The following is a 15,743-nucleotide window of genomic DNA, read 5'->3' as shown; positions in this document are numbered from 1 at the left end:
GATCAATATCAGGGTGGGTAAGTATTCAGCTTGTGGTATACACCTGCTAAATAGTCTGCAGAACTCATTGGAGTCATGTATGAAGTAAAGACACAGTGTTAGACGGGTGAACTGACACTGTAAAAATGGAGCACTTGGGGCTTCTTACTAAGAGCTTAGGGGGTGGCACATGATTCTTTGTGCAACTAATTAAAGTAATTTTTATACAAAAATGAGCTGCCCCTGAAGTTTGTAAACTCCTTGAGAATGGGAGCATTTCCCCATCCCCATCTTTCTCCCTCTCTGGGAAACCCTGACCATTACTACCCAGATATGAGTTGGGAATCATCGCTACAATCCTTGCTGCTCTTAAGGGTTCAACATAGTGTCCAGCAGCATGCTGCCATAATAATCAGTTGATAAACATTGGTTCATCAAGTAATAAAACTAAAATTTGTATCTCAAACTTTTGTTTTATGATGTAGGAATGGCATTTGTTTTTTAAAAAAGTACTCATCCCAATGTATCCAAGTTTCTGATAAATTAGAAAATTCCTGATTAAACAGGTTAGCAGACTGCGATTCCTCATCTGGTGAGTTTGATCTTCCCCATTACCTAAGGGAAGGAGGGATAATTACAAGCCAGATCCTCCCAGCCCAGTCTTATATAAAAGCAAAATACTGTGGATGCTGGAAATCTGAAATAAAAACAAAGTGCTGGAAAAACTCAGCAGGTTTAGAATTAGTTTAGAGATACAGCACTGAAACAGGCCCTTCGGCCCACCGAGCCTGTGCCGACCATCAACCACCCACCTATACTAATCCTACACTAATCCCATATTCCTACCACATCCCCACCTGTCCCTATATTTTCCCTACCACCTACCTATACTAGTGACAATTTATAATGGTCAATTTACCTATCAACCTGCAAGTCTTTGGCATGTGGGAGGAAACCGGAGCACCCGGAGGAAACCCACGCAGACACAGGGAGAACTTGCAAACTCCACACAGGCAGTACCCGGAATTGAACCCGGGTCGCTGGAGCTGTGAGGCTGCGGTGCTAACCACTGTGCCGCCCTGGCAGCATCTGTGGAGCGAGAAGCAGAGTTGACATTTCAGGTCAGTGACCCTTCTTCAGAACTGGCAGATATAAGAAATGTAAAAGATTTTAAGCAAGTAAAGCGGGGGGGCGGGGGGGGGGGGTCAAGAGATAGAAAACAATGAAGGTGAACAAGGTAAAAGAGACAAACAAAAATCCTGTCGTAAAGAAGAGCAGAACTTCCAGGAATGCCTACCTTGAAGAAGTTCTGCTCTTCCTCAAAAGGCAGTGGAAGCAGAGTCTTTGAAAATTTTTAAGGCAGAGGTAGATAGATTCTTGATAAACAAGGGGGTGAAAGGTTATTGGGGGTAGGCAGGAATGTGGAGTTGAGGTTACAATCAGATCAGCCATGATCTTGTTGAATGGTGGAGCAGGCTTGAGGGACCGAGTGACCCACTCCTGCTGCTAATTTGTATGTACGTATGTAAAGGAGTGAGAAGTCCTTTGTGGGAATCTGGAACAAAGTGATAACTAACTCATGTACTAATGAACTTTTCCCTGTGTGTTTGGTGGATCTGGGTATACTCCGTGAATGAACTAGATTGTTTGTTTCTAGAGGTTGGCCTTATTTAGTGTTTGGTGATGCTGATTTTATTTTTCATCTTTCAGTGTCAGCTCAGGGTTACGAATACGACAATCTGTATATACAATTCTTCCTTGAACTTCCAGACTGTGAGTATGCTACTGTTTATTCTTAGTGTGCACGTGTACACACAAATATATGTACCTATTGTTCCTGCTTTCTCTCATATGTACATCTCACGGTCTCTCACTGTCTGTGATTTCTCCTTTTCCTTCACACCTTTCCTTATCCCTTGGAACCAATTGTTGATACTTCGGTTCTTATTTGGCATCACAAATGAAGGGAAATTCCCACTGGCTACTGTTCCCCTGTTGGTCTATCAGCATGATCAAGGATTATTTATTTATTTCCAAAAATATTGAAACAGTCTTCCTGAATAGTGTATATTTTTTAGCTATGTCCTAAATCTTTTTTTTTGAAATCCAGAATCCTGTGGTAGGGAAGATAATCAGGCTACAGAGAGATGGGAGGCATGTATAAGTACTGGGGAGGTGGGGGGTGGGCGGGGGTAGGGCTGGGATGGTGGTAATGTGGCTTGGGAGTGTGGGGAAAAGGTGGAGCCAGTGGAAGGAGAGTGGTATGGGAGTATTGAGGAGGAATGCATCTGGGAATAATGCGAGGAAGGATCTGGGAGCGGTGTAAGCCTTCGTCATTTCCTCGCACCTTTTTTTTGATATGTTATAGCACTGATTTCCCATGATACTGATTATACTGTAATTATAAACACATTCTTGTGCTCTAAATAACTGTCAGAGCCTTTCCAGCTCAATTCTGGAAACAACAACTTGTATTTGTATAGCACTTGTTATGTAATAAAACTAGCTACTTCACAGGACTGTAATTCAACAAACTTTGACACCAAACCACACAAGATATTGGGGCAGATGACCAAAAGCTTGGTCAAAGTAGGCTTTAAGAAGTGTTTTAGAGGAGGGTAGAGAGGAGGAGAAGTTTATGGAAGGAATTCCAGAGCTTAGAGCCTAGGCCAGGGGTCTGCAACCTATGGTTCTGGAGCCACACGCAGCTCTTTAACATCTCATTTGTGGCTCCCAACCTTTTCCATTTGGATCGCATTAACATGAAAAAAGACTAAAAGCAAAAATTAAGTCAAGAAAAGTGCTTTTATTGTGAGGATAAAAGGCTAATGATTATGCTGCACTTTACAGTATCAAATGATTATTTTAATGAAAAACATCATCATGCTCTAAATAAACCTGTTCAAATTGTATTGCTACATCAGGGTTGTAGATAATGCCTTTGATTTGAGGAACAGGTTTTATGGTTGCAACCATTATTGTTTCTACTATAGATAAGATGATAGATTATTCCAAATGTGTTGTTAGAAGCATTTTTTATCACGAGAATCAACAGCCGAAAAAATTGTCTTAGAGTCACAGAGTCATTTACGGCTAAGTAGGAGGCCATTCGGCCCATCAAGTTCATGTAGGCTCTTCACAGAGCTCTGTAGTAAGTCCCACTCCCTGGCTTGATCCCCTGAAAGTCTGTTTCTCTCAGGTGGCCATCTAACTTCCTCTTGAAGTCAGTGATTGTCTCCGTTTCCACCACCCTTGTGGGCAGCGAGTTCTAGGTCATTACCACCCGCTGCATTAAAAAAAAGTGCTTCCTCTTATTCCCCCTGCATCTCTCGCCCAAAACTTTCAATCTATATCCCCTAGTCCTTGTACCATTTGTTAATGAGGACAGTTTTGCCTTGCCTAACTTAGCTAAGCCTGTCATAATCTTGTACATTTCTATTAAATCTCCACCCAATCTCCTTTGTTTTAAGGAGAACAAATCCAGCTTTTCCAACCCAACCTTGTAACTGAAACACTCCATCCCTGGAACCATTGTGATAAATTGTCCTCTGCACCCTCTCAAGGACCCTCATGTCCTTCCTGAAGTGTGGCGACCACAACTGGATGCAATACTCCAGTTGCGGCCTTACCAGAGCTCTATAAAGGTTCAGCATAACTTCCCTGCTTTTGTACTCAATACCTCCAATTTATGAAGCTCAAGATCCCAAATGCCTCACTAACCACTCTCTCAATATGTCCTGCCACTTTCAAAGATCTATGCACATGCACCCCGAGGTCCCTCTGTTCCTGCACACTCTTCAGAACTGTGCCGTTAAGTATGTATTGCTTTTCACTATTCCTTCTGCCAAAATGCATCACCTCACATTTGTCAGCATTAATTCCATCTGCCACCTGTCTGCCCACTCCGCGAACCTATCTATGTCCTTTTGCAGGCAGTTCATCTCATCCTCACTGTTTGCCGCACCTCCAAGTTTGGTGTCATCAGCAAATTTTGAGATTCTACTCTGTATTCCAAGACCCAAGTCATTTATATATTGCAAAAAAGCAGTGGTTGCAGCACTGACCCTTGGGAAACACCACTGTCCACCATCCTCCAGTCTGAAAAGCAACCATTTACTACAAATCGCTGTTTACTGTTCTTAAGCAAATTTTTTATCCAGTTGGACACTGACCCTCCTATTCTATGTATCTTAAATTAAAGTTTGTGTCAAAGATGACTTTACTGACAAAGTTATAATTAAAAAATGGTAGAAAGCACAATAATTCAGTTAGGCCTATTTTAATTTTGATTGTTTTTTTCTCTGTGGATACTGTTATGACCAGGTGAGAAAGGGGTCTAAGGTTTCCTCTCGGCCTTAACCTGGTCTTACCGTAACAGGGTTTAATTTTAAACACACCGTTTTCTTTTTAGCTCCTCCTCAGTGAATCCTTGTTCGCTAACTTCCAATTATACGGCAAAGAAACTAGCCAAACAGGTTTTCTTAGGTTTAAAGAAAAAAGGTTGAACTTTATTAAACTTAAACTGTAATTCAGTTAACACCTACAGATACGCAACGCACCCACGCTAGGATGTATACGTGATATGCGCATGCAGATAGAGACAGAAAAGAGCAGAAGAAATAAAGTGGAAAAGTTTGATGCAATATCTGAAGATGGTTTTGGTTACTGTTCTTCGAGCTCGCTGTAAAGTCCTTGATTGTAGGTGGGTCTTGCTTTTCGTTGGGGCCCAGTATTCTTCTTAAACCTTGTTCGATGTGGGAGACTTTTCTCTCTTGAAGTTCATGTGTCCTCAGTGGGTCCAGAGGCTTGTGAGATAGAGATGGGAGCAGACAGGAGCGGTCTTCTCACTCTAGGAGCAAACAGTCTTTCTCAGTTCAAACTCTTTGTACAATTCAGAAAAACCCAGGTTGCCAAGCAAGTTAGTCATGTGACTAACTGGTCTGACCACGTTCGTTTGTGGATTCTCTTGTCTTAGCCGACCCTGGAATGTCTCTTCTTACTGTCATGCTAGGCCCCCACCTGCCAAGAATGAGGCACATAAATTTTTTCGTGAACATTGATTTTAAACTGTTACTGCAGTGAAGAAAGGACTTGTTAAGCAGATCAGCCGTGGCATATTAACAAACGGTGATTGGAAGGACAAAGGACCATTCCCTGACCCATTCAACCCACAATGGACCTTGATTACCAGGTATTGTGTGTAAAAGGAGCATTCCAGAGACTGTTCCAGAGGATTGGGAATTTTTTTAGGAACCAGCACCGGGTGACTAAAAAGTTAATAAAGTGGGAGAAAATTGATTATGAAAGTAAATTGGCAAGAAATATAAAAACAAACTGCAAGAGCTTCCACAGGTATATAAAAAGAGAGTAGCCAAAGTGAGCGTGGCATCCTTGGAGGATGAAATTGGAGAATTGATAACGGGGAACAGGGAAATGGCAGATAATTTAAACCAATATTTTGCATCAGTCTTCGGTGGAGGACACTATAAACATCCCACAGATATCAGATAAGCAAGGAGCTAATGGGAGGAAAGATCTTGTAACAGTCTCGATCAAGAGGGACAAAGTATTTGACAAACTAATGGGACTAAAGGCAGACAAGTTGCCAGGACCTGATGGCCTACATCCAAGGGTTTTAAAGGAATTGGCTGCAGAGATAGTGGAGGCATTGGTCGAAATATTCCAGAACTCACTGGATTCCGGGAGGGTCCTAGCGGATTGGAAAACCGCTAATGTGATGCCCCTGTTCAAGAAGGAAGAGAGACAAAAAGCAGAAAACTATAGGCCAATCAGCCTAACATCAGTCATTGGGAAAATGCTAGAGTCCATTATGAAGGAAGAAATAGCAGGACATTTAGAAAAGTTTAATGCAATCAAACAGAGTCAGCATGGTTTTGTGAAAGGGAAATCATGTTTGACAAGTTTGCTAGAGTTCTTTGAGGATGTAACATGCTGAGTTGATAAAGGGGAACTGGTAGATGTAGTGTATTTGGATTTCCAGAAGGCATTCGATAAGGTGCCACATAAAAGATTATTGCACAAGATAGGAGCTCACGGTATTGGGGGTAATGTATTAGCATGGATTGAGGATTGGTTAACTCACAGAAGACAGAGAGTCGGGATTAATGGGTCTTTTTCAGGTTGGAAAGACGTAACTAGTGGAGTGCCACAAGGATCAGTCCTAGGGCCTCAATTATTTACTATCTATATTAATGACTTGGAGGAGGGGGCAAAGTGTAATATATCCAAATTTGCTGACGATATAAAAATAGGTGGGAGGGCATGTTGTGATGAGGACATAAGGAATCTGCAAGGGAATATAGATAGGTTGAGTGAGTGGGCAAAAACTTGGCAGAAGGAGTTCAAATTAGGCAAATGTGAGGTCATGCATTTTGGTAGGAAGAATCAAAAGGCAGACTATTATTTAAATGGGAGAGACTTCAAAAAGGTGCAGCACAGAGGGATTTGGGCATTCTTGTGCATGAAACCCAAAAAGTTAGCATGCAGGTGCAGCAAGTAATTAAGAAGGCAAATGGAATTTTGGCCTTTATTGCACGGGGGTTGGAGTTTAAAAATAGGGAAGTCTTGTTACAACTGTACAGGATGTTGGTGAGGCTGCACCTGGAGTACTGTGTACAGTTTTGGTCCCCGTATTTACTGGCATTGGAGGCAGTTCAAAAGAGATTCACTAGGCTGATTCCTGGGATGAAGGGGTTTACTTATCAAGAACGGCTAAACAGGTTAGGCCTTTATTCATCAGAGTTTAGAAGAATGAGGAGTGATCTTATTGAAACGTACAAGATTCTGAGGGGGCTTGACAGGGTAGATGTTGAGAAGATGTTTCCACTAGTGGGGGAATCTCGAACTAGGGGACATAGTTACAGAATAAGGGGACACGCATTTAAAATTGAGTTGCGAAGGAATTTCTTCTCTGAGGGTCGTGAATGTCTGGAATTCTCTACCGCAGAGAGTTGTGGAGGCTAGATCACTGAATGTATTTAAAGAGGAGGTAGATAGATTTTTGAACTATGGAGGAGTTGAGGGCTATGAGGAGTTGGCACAAAAGAGGAGTTGAGGTCTGGGGCAGATCAGCCATGATCTTACTGAATGGCGGGGCAGGCTTGAGGGGCTGAATGGCCTACTCCTGCTCCTAGTTCTTATGCTCTTATGCTAAGGTGATACAATCCAAGATGTGGTCAGACCAGTTAGTCGCATGACTAAGCTGCTTGGCAACCTGGGTTTTTCTGAATTGTACACACAGTTTGAACTCAGAGAAAGACTGTTTGCTCCTGGATTGAGAAGATCTCTCCTGTTTGCTCCCATCTCTTTCTCACAAGCCTCTGAATCCACTGAAGACACATGAACCCCAAGAGAGAAAAGTCTCCTACGGCGAACAAGGTTTATGAACTGGATTCCAACGAAAAGCAAGATCTACCTACAATCAAGTACAGTGAGCTTGAAGAACCATAACAAAAGCTCTTCAGATATTGCCTCAAACTTTTCCACTTTATTTTTCTTCTCTTTTCTGTCTCTGTTTGCATGTATGTATCATGTATGCATTCTAGCGTGGGCGCATCGTGTATCTGTAGGCGTTAACTGAATTAGCGTTTGTTTAATAAATTTAAATTTTTCTTCTTTAAACCTAAGAAAGCCTGTTTGTGCTGGTTTCTTTGCCTTATAATTGGAAGTTAGTGAACAAGGATTCACCAAGGGGGAGTTAAAAACACGGTGTGTTTAAAATTAAACCCTGTTACGGTAAGACCAGGTGAAGGCTGAGCGGGAACCCTGGACACCTTCCTCACCGGGTCGTAACATTACACACAATACCTGGTGCTCAAAGTGCATTGTGGGTTAAATTGGAACAGGGAATAGCCCCTTTGTCCCTCCAAGCACTGTGTTAGTATGCAAATGTTTTTTTCCAGCCACAGCTCATCTGTTTAACTGGTCATTTCCTCTCCAGCAACAGTTTAAAATCATTGTTCATATGACAAAATTAATATGCCTCATTCTTGGCAGGTGGGGGGGGTGGTCGGCGTGACAGATACATAAATTCAGTACATGTATTTTATTTATATAGGTAAATTATGCATTGTACCAGAGACACTTGGCAATTTGCCAAGTATTTGGTTTAGAAAAGCCAAATTTTAGTTTTGTAGCTCACGGTAGTTTTTATTTTAGGCAAAGTTTTTTTCAAAAGCTCTTCAGGTATAAAAGGTTGCCAACCCTTGGCTTCGATGGCATGGCCACCACTGGTGGAATGATTAAAATTGAAGATGCTCAAGATGCCAGAATTGGAGGAGTGTAGATATCATGGAGGGTTGTGAGGCTGGAGGAGATTACAGAGATAGGAAGGGGCAAGGCCATAGAGGGATTTGAAAATAAGTATGAGAATTTTAAAATCTGAGTGTTGCTTAACTGGGAGCCAATATAGACGAGTGAGCAAAGGGGTGATGAATGGAACTTGATGTGAGTTAGGACATGGGAAGCAGAGTTTTGGATGACCTCAAGTTTACAAAGGATAGAAAAATTCCTTGGAATACGAGGAAGTATTACAGCAAGTACATGCTTTATGCAAAACTTGTAATATATGTAGCTATGGATGTTTTAATGATTTTGATATGGTTTGTACAATATAGTGCAGTACCATATAGTACCAAAAAACAATTGAACAGCAAAAATGTTGAAATAAATGAGTGGGAAAGTCTTACTTGAAGTAACTGGAGGATCTTTATACTGTTGGCTGTTTACTATGCTCTTTCTGTGATCGGAGTTTTAGTGCCAGTGTAGATTCAGTGACGTGTGCACCACTTCACACACTGGTGTGTGGTGCCTACAGAACCTAAATAAATGTTTCATTTTTTAATGTCTAGATTGGTTCTGTCCTCCAAAGCAGCAGTTGTCTGGAGTGACGCAGACTTGCTCCACCAAGGTTGAGGACCGGGTAAGGAGACTTCAAAAACTATGTTTGAACTGTGGTAATTGACAAACTAAAAATAGAGATAGGAAAGTCACTGAATTCTGTATTATTTTTGTTTGTTTATGGGATGTGGGCATCGCTGGCAAGGCCCGCATTTATTGCCCATCCCTAATTGCCATTGAGAAGGTGGTGGTGAGCCTCCTTGATCCGCTGCAGTCCATGGGGTGCAGGTACATCCACACTGCTGTTAGGGAGGGAGTTTCAGGATTTTAACCAAGCAACAGTGAAACAATATATTTCCAAGTCAGGATGGTGTGTGACTTGAGGGGGAGCTTCCAGATGGTGGTGTTCCTATCTGCCTGCTGCCCTTTTTCTTCTAGATGGTAGAGGTTGCGGGTTAAAAGGTGATGTCAAAAAAACCTTGGCAAGTTGCTCCAGTGCATCTTGTAGATGATACACACTGCCACTATTGTATGCCAGTAGTGGAGGGAGTGAATTTTTCAGGTGATGGATAGGGTGCTGATCAAGCAGGCTGCTTTGTCCTGGATGGTGTCAAGCTTGAGTGTTGTTGGAATTGCACTCATTCAGGCAAGTGGAGTGAATTCTGTCACACTCCTGAGTTGTGTCTTGTCGATGGTGAAAAGGCTTTGGGGAGTCGGGAGGTGAATCACTTGCCACAGATTACCCAAACCTCTGACCTGCTCTTGTAGCCACAGTATTTACCTTGCTGGTCCAGTTAAATTTCTGATCACTGGTTATCCCCAGGATGTTGATGGTGTGGGATTCAACAATGGTAAAGCCATTGAATGTCAAGAAAGTGATTAGATTCTCTCTCGTTGGAGATGGTCAATGCATGGCACTGAGTGGCGTTTATGCGACTTGCCACTTATCAGCTGAAGCCTGAAGGGTGTCTAGGTCTTGCTGCATGCGGACATGCACTGCTTCAATTTCTGACGAGTAGTGATTGGAACTGACAACTGTGCAGTCATCGGCAAACATTCCCACTTCTGACCTTATGGAGTGAAGATCATTGAAGCAGAAGATGGTTGGACCGAGGACATTGCCCCGAGGAGTTCCTGCAGTGATGTCCTGGGGCTAAGATGATTGGCCTCCAATAACCACAACTGTCTTCCTTTGTATTGGGTATGACTCCAACCACTGGAGAGTTTTCACCCAATTACATAAAAGCAAAATACTGCAGATGCTGGAAATCTGAAATACAAACAAAAAGTGCTGGAAATACTCAGTAGGTCTAGCAGCATCTGTGGAGAGAGAAGCAGAGTGAATGTTGCAGGTCAATGATGAAAGGTATCTGACTTGAAACATTAACTCTGCTTCTCTCTCCACAGATGATGCCAGATCTGCTGAGTATTTCCAGCACTTTTTGTTTTTATTTCCCCCGATTACCATTGACTTCAATTTTACTAGTGCTCCTTGATGCCACACTTGGTCAAATGCTGCCTTGATGTCAATGGCAGTCACTCTCACCTTACCTCTGGACTTCAGCTCTTTTGTCCATGTTTGAACAAAGGCTGTATTGCGACCTGGAGCCTAATGGTCCTGGCGGTACCCAAACTGAGCATTGGTGAGCAGCTTATTGGTGAGTAAGTGCCACTTGATAGCACTGTCGATAACCCCTTCCATCACTTTGCTGATGATTGAGAGCAAACTGATGGGTGTTAATTGACCAGATTGGATTTGCCATGCTTTTTGTGGAGGGATATACCTGGGCAATTTTCCACATTGTTGGGTAGATGACAGTGTTGTAGCTGTACTGGAACAATTGAAATTTTCCCATTAAAAAGCCTATAACTCTACAATATACAGTAGGTCCATCTGCATTTGAAAGACAGATTAATGTTCAGGATAGCTGCTTCTCTAAAGTTAAATAATTTGTTATTCTCTTCAGATGCCGATGGGTCTGGTGTTCAACACTTTTCTGTTCTTTTATATTGTTCAAATATTACCTTCAGCTGAAGTCTGCAGAAATGCCACATTGGAATCCGTACATGCATTTTTAAGTACAAAATATTTCTTACTAGTTCTTAACCTTAAAATAGCAAATCTAGGAATTATTTTTAGTGTAATTTTGGCTAAGCAACAACACTCTCCCCACCAAATAACAAGATTGTGTATTGTAATGCCACTCTGGGAAGTTCAGTGCACAAGATAGGCTGATACTTCAGTATAGTACCGAGAGTGCTGCAACATTGGATGTGTTGTATTTCTGAGTAGATATTAAACTGAGGCCTCATCTGCCTGCTGCGATAGATGTAACAGATCCAATGCCACTTTTCGAAGAGGAGCAGGGAACTCTCTTAATGCCCTGGCCACATTCTTCCCTCATCCAACACAACTAAAAGCAGATTAACTGGCCAATATTCTCATTGTTGTTTGTGGCATCTTGTGTGGAAGTAGTCACATGGCTGCCATGTGTGGCCATTTCAAAAGTAATAAATTTGCTGCAAATGTTTGAGGAGATTAAAAGCATTATATAAATGCAAGTTCATTCTTTCTTCCATCATTAAACTCTACGTGATTGAAATTTTCAGACTTAATTCTGTTGACATCCTTTCTGATCATAATGGTTTTTTAATGGCTGCAAATTAAATTGTCCATATCCTTCTTATCCAAATAGTACCACATAATTCAATGTAATGGCTGGTGTTTTGCTATCGTTTAGGTAGGTGGGAGTGGTAAATATGTGGTTGTTAGCAAGAAAGACTTCCATTTATATGGTGCCTTGCACGATATTGGGAAATTGGTAAGTGCTTTACAGCTAATAAAGTACTTGGTCACTGTTGAAATGTAGGTACCTTAGCAGTCAACATTTTGCACAGCAAGGTCTCACAAACAGCAATGTGATAGCAACCAGATAATCTGTTGATGTTGTTTGAAGGGTAAATATTGGCCAGGGCTAGGGTTGTCAGCCATGACTCAGCGATAATACTCTCACCTCAGTGTCAGAAGGTTGTGGGTTCACGTTCCACTCCAGAGATTTGAGTACAAAATACAGACTGACACTCTTGAGTGCTGCATTGTTGGAAGTGCCTTCTTTTGGATGAGACATTGAACTGAGGCACCGTCTGCTTTCTCAAGTGGACATAAACAATCCCATGACACTGTTTCGAAGAACAATAGGGGAGTTATCCCAGTGTCCTGGCCTATATTTATCCCTCAATCAACATCACTAAAATATATTATCAGTCATTATCACATTGCTGTTTTTTGGGACTTTTCTGTGTGCAAATTGGCTACTGCATTTCCAACATTACAACAGTGACTACTCTTTAAGGGTACTTCATTGGTTGTAAGTGCTTTGGGACATCTGAGGTCATGAAAGGCATGATGTATATGCAAGTTTTTTTTATTTTTAGGACACCTGGGAAAGCTCCCCTGCTCTTCAAAATGGTGCCATCGGATCTTTTGTGTCCATTGTCTTGGCACAGATATGGTTTAACATCTCATCTGTAAATTGGCACTTCCAACAGTGCAGCAGTTCCTCAGTACCACCCTGGAGTGTCATCCAAGAGTTTATGTTCAAGTCTAGGGAGTGGGAATTGAATCCACCAACTTCTGATTCAGAGGCAATGCTACCACTAAGCCATGGCCAATACCTTAGATACCTAATCTTGAAAATGATTTTTAAAAAAGCAGATCAGTGCCAGAGCCCACAGAGTGGTATTGTAATAAGATCTCAGTGTACTTCAATTTTAGTGGTTCTCACCTGCATTTTCTTTAAAAGAAAATCTTAAGTGCTGGCAGTTAAAAGCAAGCCCATGTTTAAGGGGCTAAACATCAGTGCTGAGCTCTGTGTCTTATTGTAATTACTGTTATTATTTTGAATAGGAGTATGTGGCCTATTTTTCATTCCCATTCAACTTCGAAATGACCTTAAGAAGCGAGAATCAACCTGAGGGTGAGTTTCCCATTTTCCTTATGAAGCAACAGGCCTCTCTTGTATCAGATGGGATCTCAGAAATTCCACATATGTCAACATGCTGAGATTCCCATCTCAATTTTGCTTCAGTAATTTTAAGGGTTTCCCTATATCTGCAGAATTGTAAAGTGCTAACCAGTCTGTTCTGTACACTAACAGTTACAGAAGCTCTTGGGTTGATTCCTTTTTCTGTGAAGGTCCCAAGTGCATCTAGTTCTTTCCCAAGCCCAAATTCATGCTGCTTACAATCTGCGTGCCTGAGATGGTGGGCAGGTAACCTCTGTTGATGCTACAGAATTGTCCTTTGAAAGGATCTTTGGTGAGGGAGTAGCTGATCTCCACACTTCCTTGCATTGAAAAGACTAGGATCAGGATGATGTGGGTGGGGAAGGAGGGCTTATAGTCATGAGCTTTTGTTCTAGCTTTTTACTCTGCCATGTAACTGCACATTTATTTATTTATTTAGTGTTTTCTGCCCTATACACCACCTCATCTGGGACTAGCATCATCAAGAAGGGGTGGATGGGGGTGGGGTGCTAGAGACAGTAGGAGAAATGGAGTAGCAGTCACCCCAAGTTGCTATCTGGGCCATCCAGTAACTTGTTTTGGGCCTTTCTGTGCTTTAAACTTTGGCATGGAGGATGGTAAGCCAAAATGTTTGCAGAGTAATGCAGATAGCACTCTGTAACCAAATACCAAATGAAGGAGAGCAACCTGGGGCCACTGACATTCAGATCTTATTTCCCCACCAATTCCCATTCTCTCCTCCTGTCGCCTCAGAGTTCCACAGGGCCTGAAGCCCTGCATCTTGGAGGAGATGTCATTAAATAACAATTGGGAGTAGTAATTCTGACTGAATTGTCTTTTCAATTTATTCTTTTCCCTTATACCCTTATTGTGCTAAGCTCGCTGCCATCCCAGCTATGGATTAGGGATCCTTCCTGAACTTGCTATGTTGGAGAGATTAAACGGGGGGGGGGGGGGGTAGAAAATTTTCAAGTGAAATTTGACCCGATAGTCTAAAGGGTCAGCAAACTTGGCAGCCTTCTGCTGTGAGTCAGAGGATCTACAGCTCCGCGTATCTGCTCCCAGGTCCTATCTAGCAAACAGAAACAGCTAAGTCATCACAATCATTTCATAATCCCTACGCTCGTGAGCTCTGTGCAGGGATGAGGACATATTTACTAGCAATAGCTGGTAAATCTTTTTTCACATAGTGTTGATCAATTGGCAGATATCCATACACCAAAATCAGGAAGCAGGAGACAGTCTGCGATCCACAACTGTTTTATTCTCAATCCACAGTTCAGTACAAATACCAGTTTCCACTCTTTCTTTCTGGACTAACTCCCTGTCTGGAAGTAACTTCCCTGACTGAGGAAAAACCCAGCCCTGAAATACAAACTGCAATGAGCATCACCTGCTCTCTAGTAACTCTGAAGTAAGCCCTGATTAGTTAAAGGTACCAGCATTTTCAACATTGTCAAGTGTTACTCATTTCTTTATATAGAGATGAACTGCGAGGGGACCCAGCCAAATACTGAGAACTGTCTTAGATAGTTTTTCCTGTTAGCTTCATAAAATTTAAATCAGTGGGTTTAATGTTATGAGCTGAATGTGACATCGAACTAAAGAATGCAAAATGTTTAAGACTCTGCCTACTTTATCTCTTGTGTTATGTCTCTTGGTACCCTTGAGCAGGAATCACTTGAATTTTGAGATTAAATATCAATATCTTTAAAGTTTTTTTGGGAGCCTAGATATTAAGGGCAAGACATCAGTGCTGAATTGTGGTTTTTTTTATTGTCAGCCAGGTGTCTGACATGTGCAAATCTATCCCAATCTTTAAATGTGTTCACACCAGGTAACTGATCCACGTGGGTCGAGTTTTTATTGGTCAGGTATGGAGTGCATACTCTCTTCCTGTAGAGTGACACTTCACTTGGGTAATTGCAAAGAGCTTAGACACAGGCTGAGAACCTCAGTGTATGTAGAATACTGCTGGAGTTTAGCTAAAACTGCTCAACATGCCATCATAAAACACCAGGAAACTTACTGCTGCTTGTCCACCCTACCTGCTGGTACATTGGCTTGCAGGTTATCTTGGAGCTGAATGGCAAGAACCCCTGTCTCTAGTATCTACTAACTCTCCAGTTCCTATCAGTGAGCCAGACTGGGTGGTCAGTCATTCATAGTGCTCAAGAATACTGCTTTCCTGCCTACAGCCAGGCACCAATTACCAGTCAGCCGCAGAAGGTTTTCTCGGATCAGATCTTCCATTGCGGAAGCACCTCGACTCCAAAGAGAGCCTGCTTAACCCCCCAACAACGCTGAATGGTAATAGCAGTATATGGAGGGATTGGTGGTGTATATTTTACACACAATGTCAGCATCTGAGGTAGCACTCTGCTCTGATGTGACTGTGATTATAAGGTTAAACGTTGTTTAAAAGCTCTCTAGTAATTAGATGCAAGGACTAATTTGAAACTAAAGATTTTTTCCAACTTCCTCTCCAGCTTTCTTAAAGGCACTGATTCCCACAATTTCCTCTCTCCTTAAAGGCACTGATTCCTACAGTTTCCTCCCCCCTTAAAGGCACTGACTCCTACAATTTCCTCTCTCCTTAAAGGCACTGATTCCTACAATTTCCTCCCCCCTTAAAGGCACTGACTCCTACAATTTCCTCCCCCCTTAAAGGCACTGATTCCCACAATTTCCTCTTTCCTTAAAGGCACTGATTCCTACAATTTCCTCCCCCCTTAAAGGCACTGACTCCTACAATTTCCTCCCCCCTTAAAGGCACTGATTCCCACAATTTCCTCTCCTTAAAGGCACTGATTCCTACAGTTTGCTCCCCCCTTAAAGGCACTGATTCCTACAGTTTCCTCCCCCCTTAAAGGCACTGAT

At 42.1% G+C, this 15,743-nt stretch overlaps 1 protein-coding gene across 3 annotated transcripts in view; it reads left to right on the top strand.

The window, feature by feature from the left end:
- Positions 1–15,743, top strand: part of mks1 (MKS transition zone complex subunit 1) — an 81,181-nt gene that overhangs the window by 52,401 nt on the left and 13,037 nt on the right. For all 3 annotated transcript variants that reach the window (XM_068010203.1, XM_068010205.1, XM_068010204.1), the window contains 3 exons: positions 1,690–1,752; positions 8,850–8,920; positions 12,746–12,815. In XM_068010203.1, the coding sequence (XP_067866304.1) occupies positions 1,690–1,752; positions 8,850–8,920; positions 12,746–12,815 (204 nt within the window). The remainder of the gene's footprint in view (positions 1–1,689; positions 1,753–8,849; positions 8,921–12,745; positions 12,816–15,743) is intronic.

This window comes from Heterodontus francisci, chromosome 30 (assembly GCF_036365525.1).
Source record: "Heterodontus francisci isolate sHetFra1 chromosome 30, sHetFra1.hap1, whole genome shotgun sequence".
Classification (NCBI taxonomy): domain Eukaryota; kingdom Metazoa; phylum Chordata; class Chondrichthyes; order Heterodontiformes; family Heterodontidae; genus Heterodontus; species Heterodontus francisci.
The sequence above is the reverse complement of the archived record's forward strand: the minus strand, read 5'-3'. Positions and strand labels throughout refer to the sequence as shown.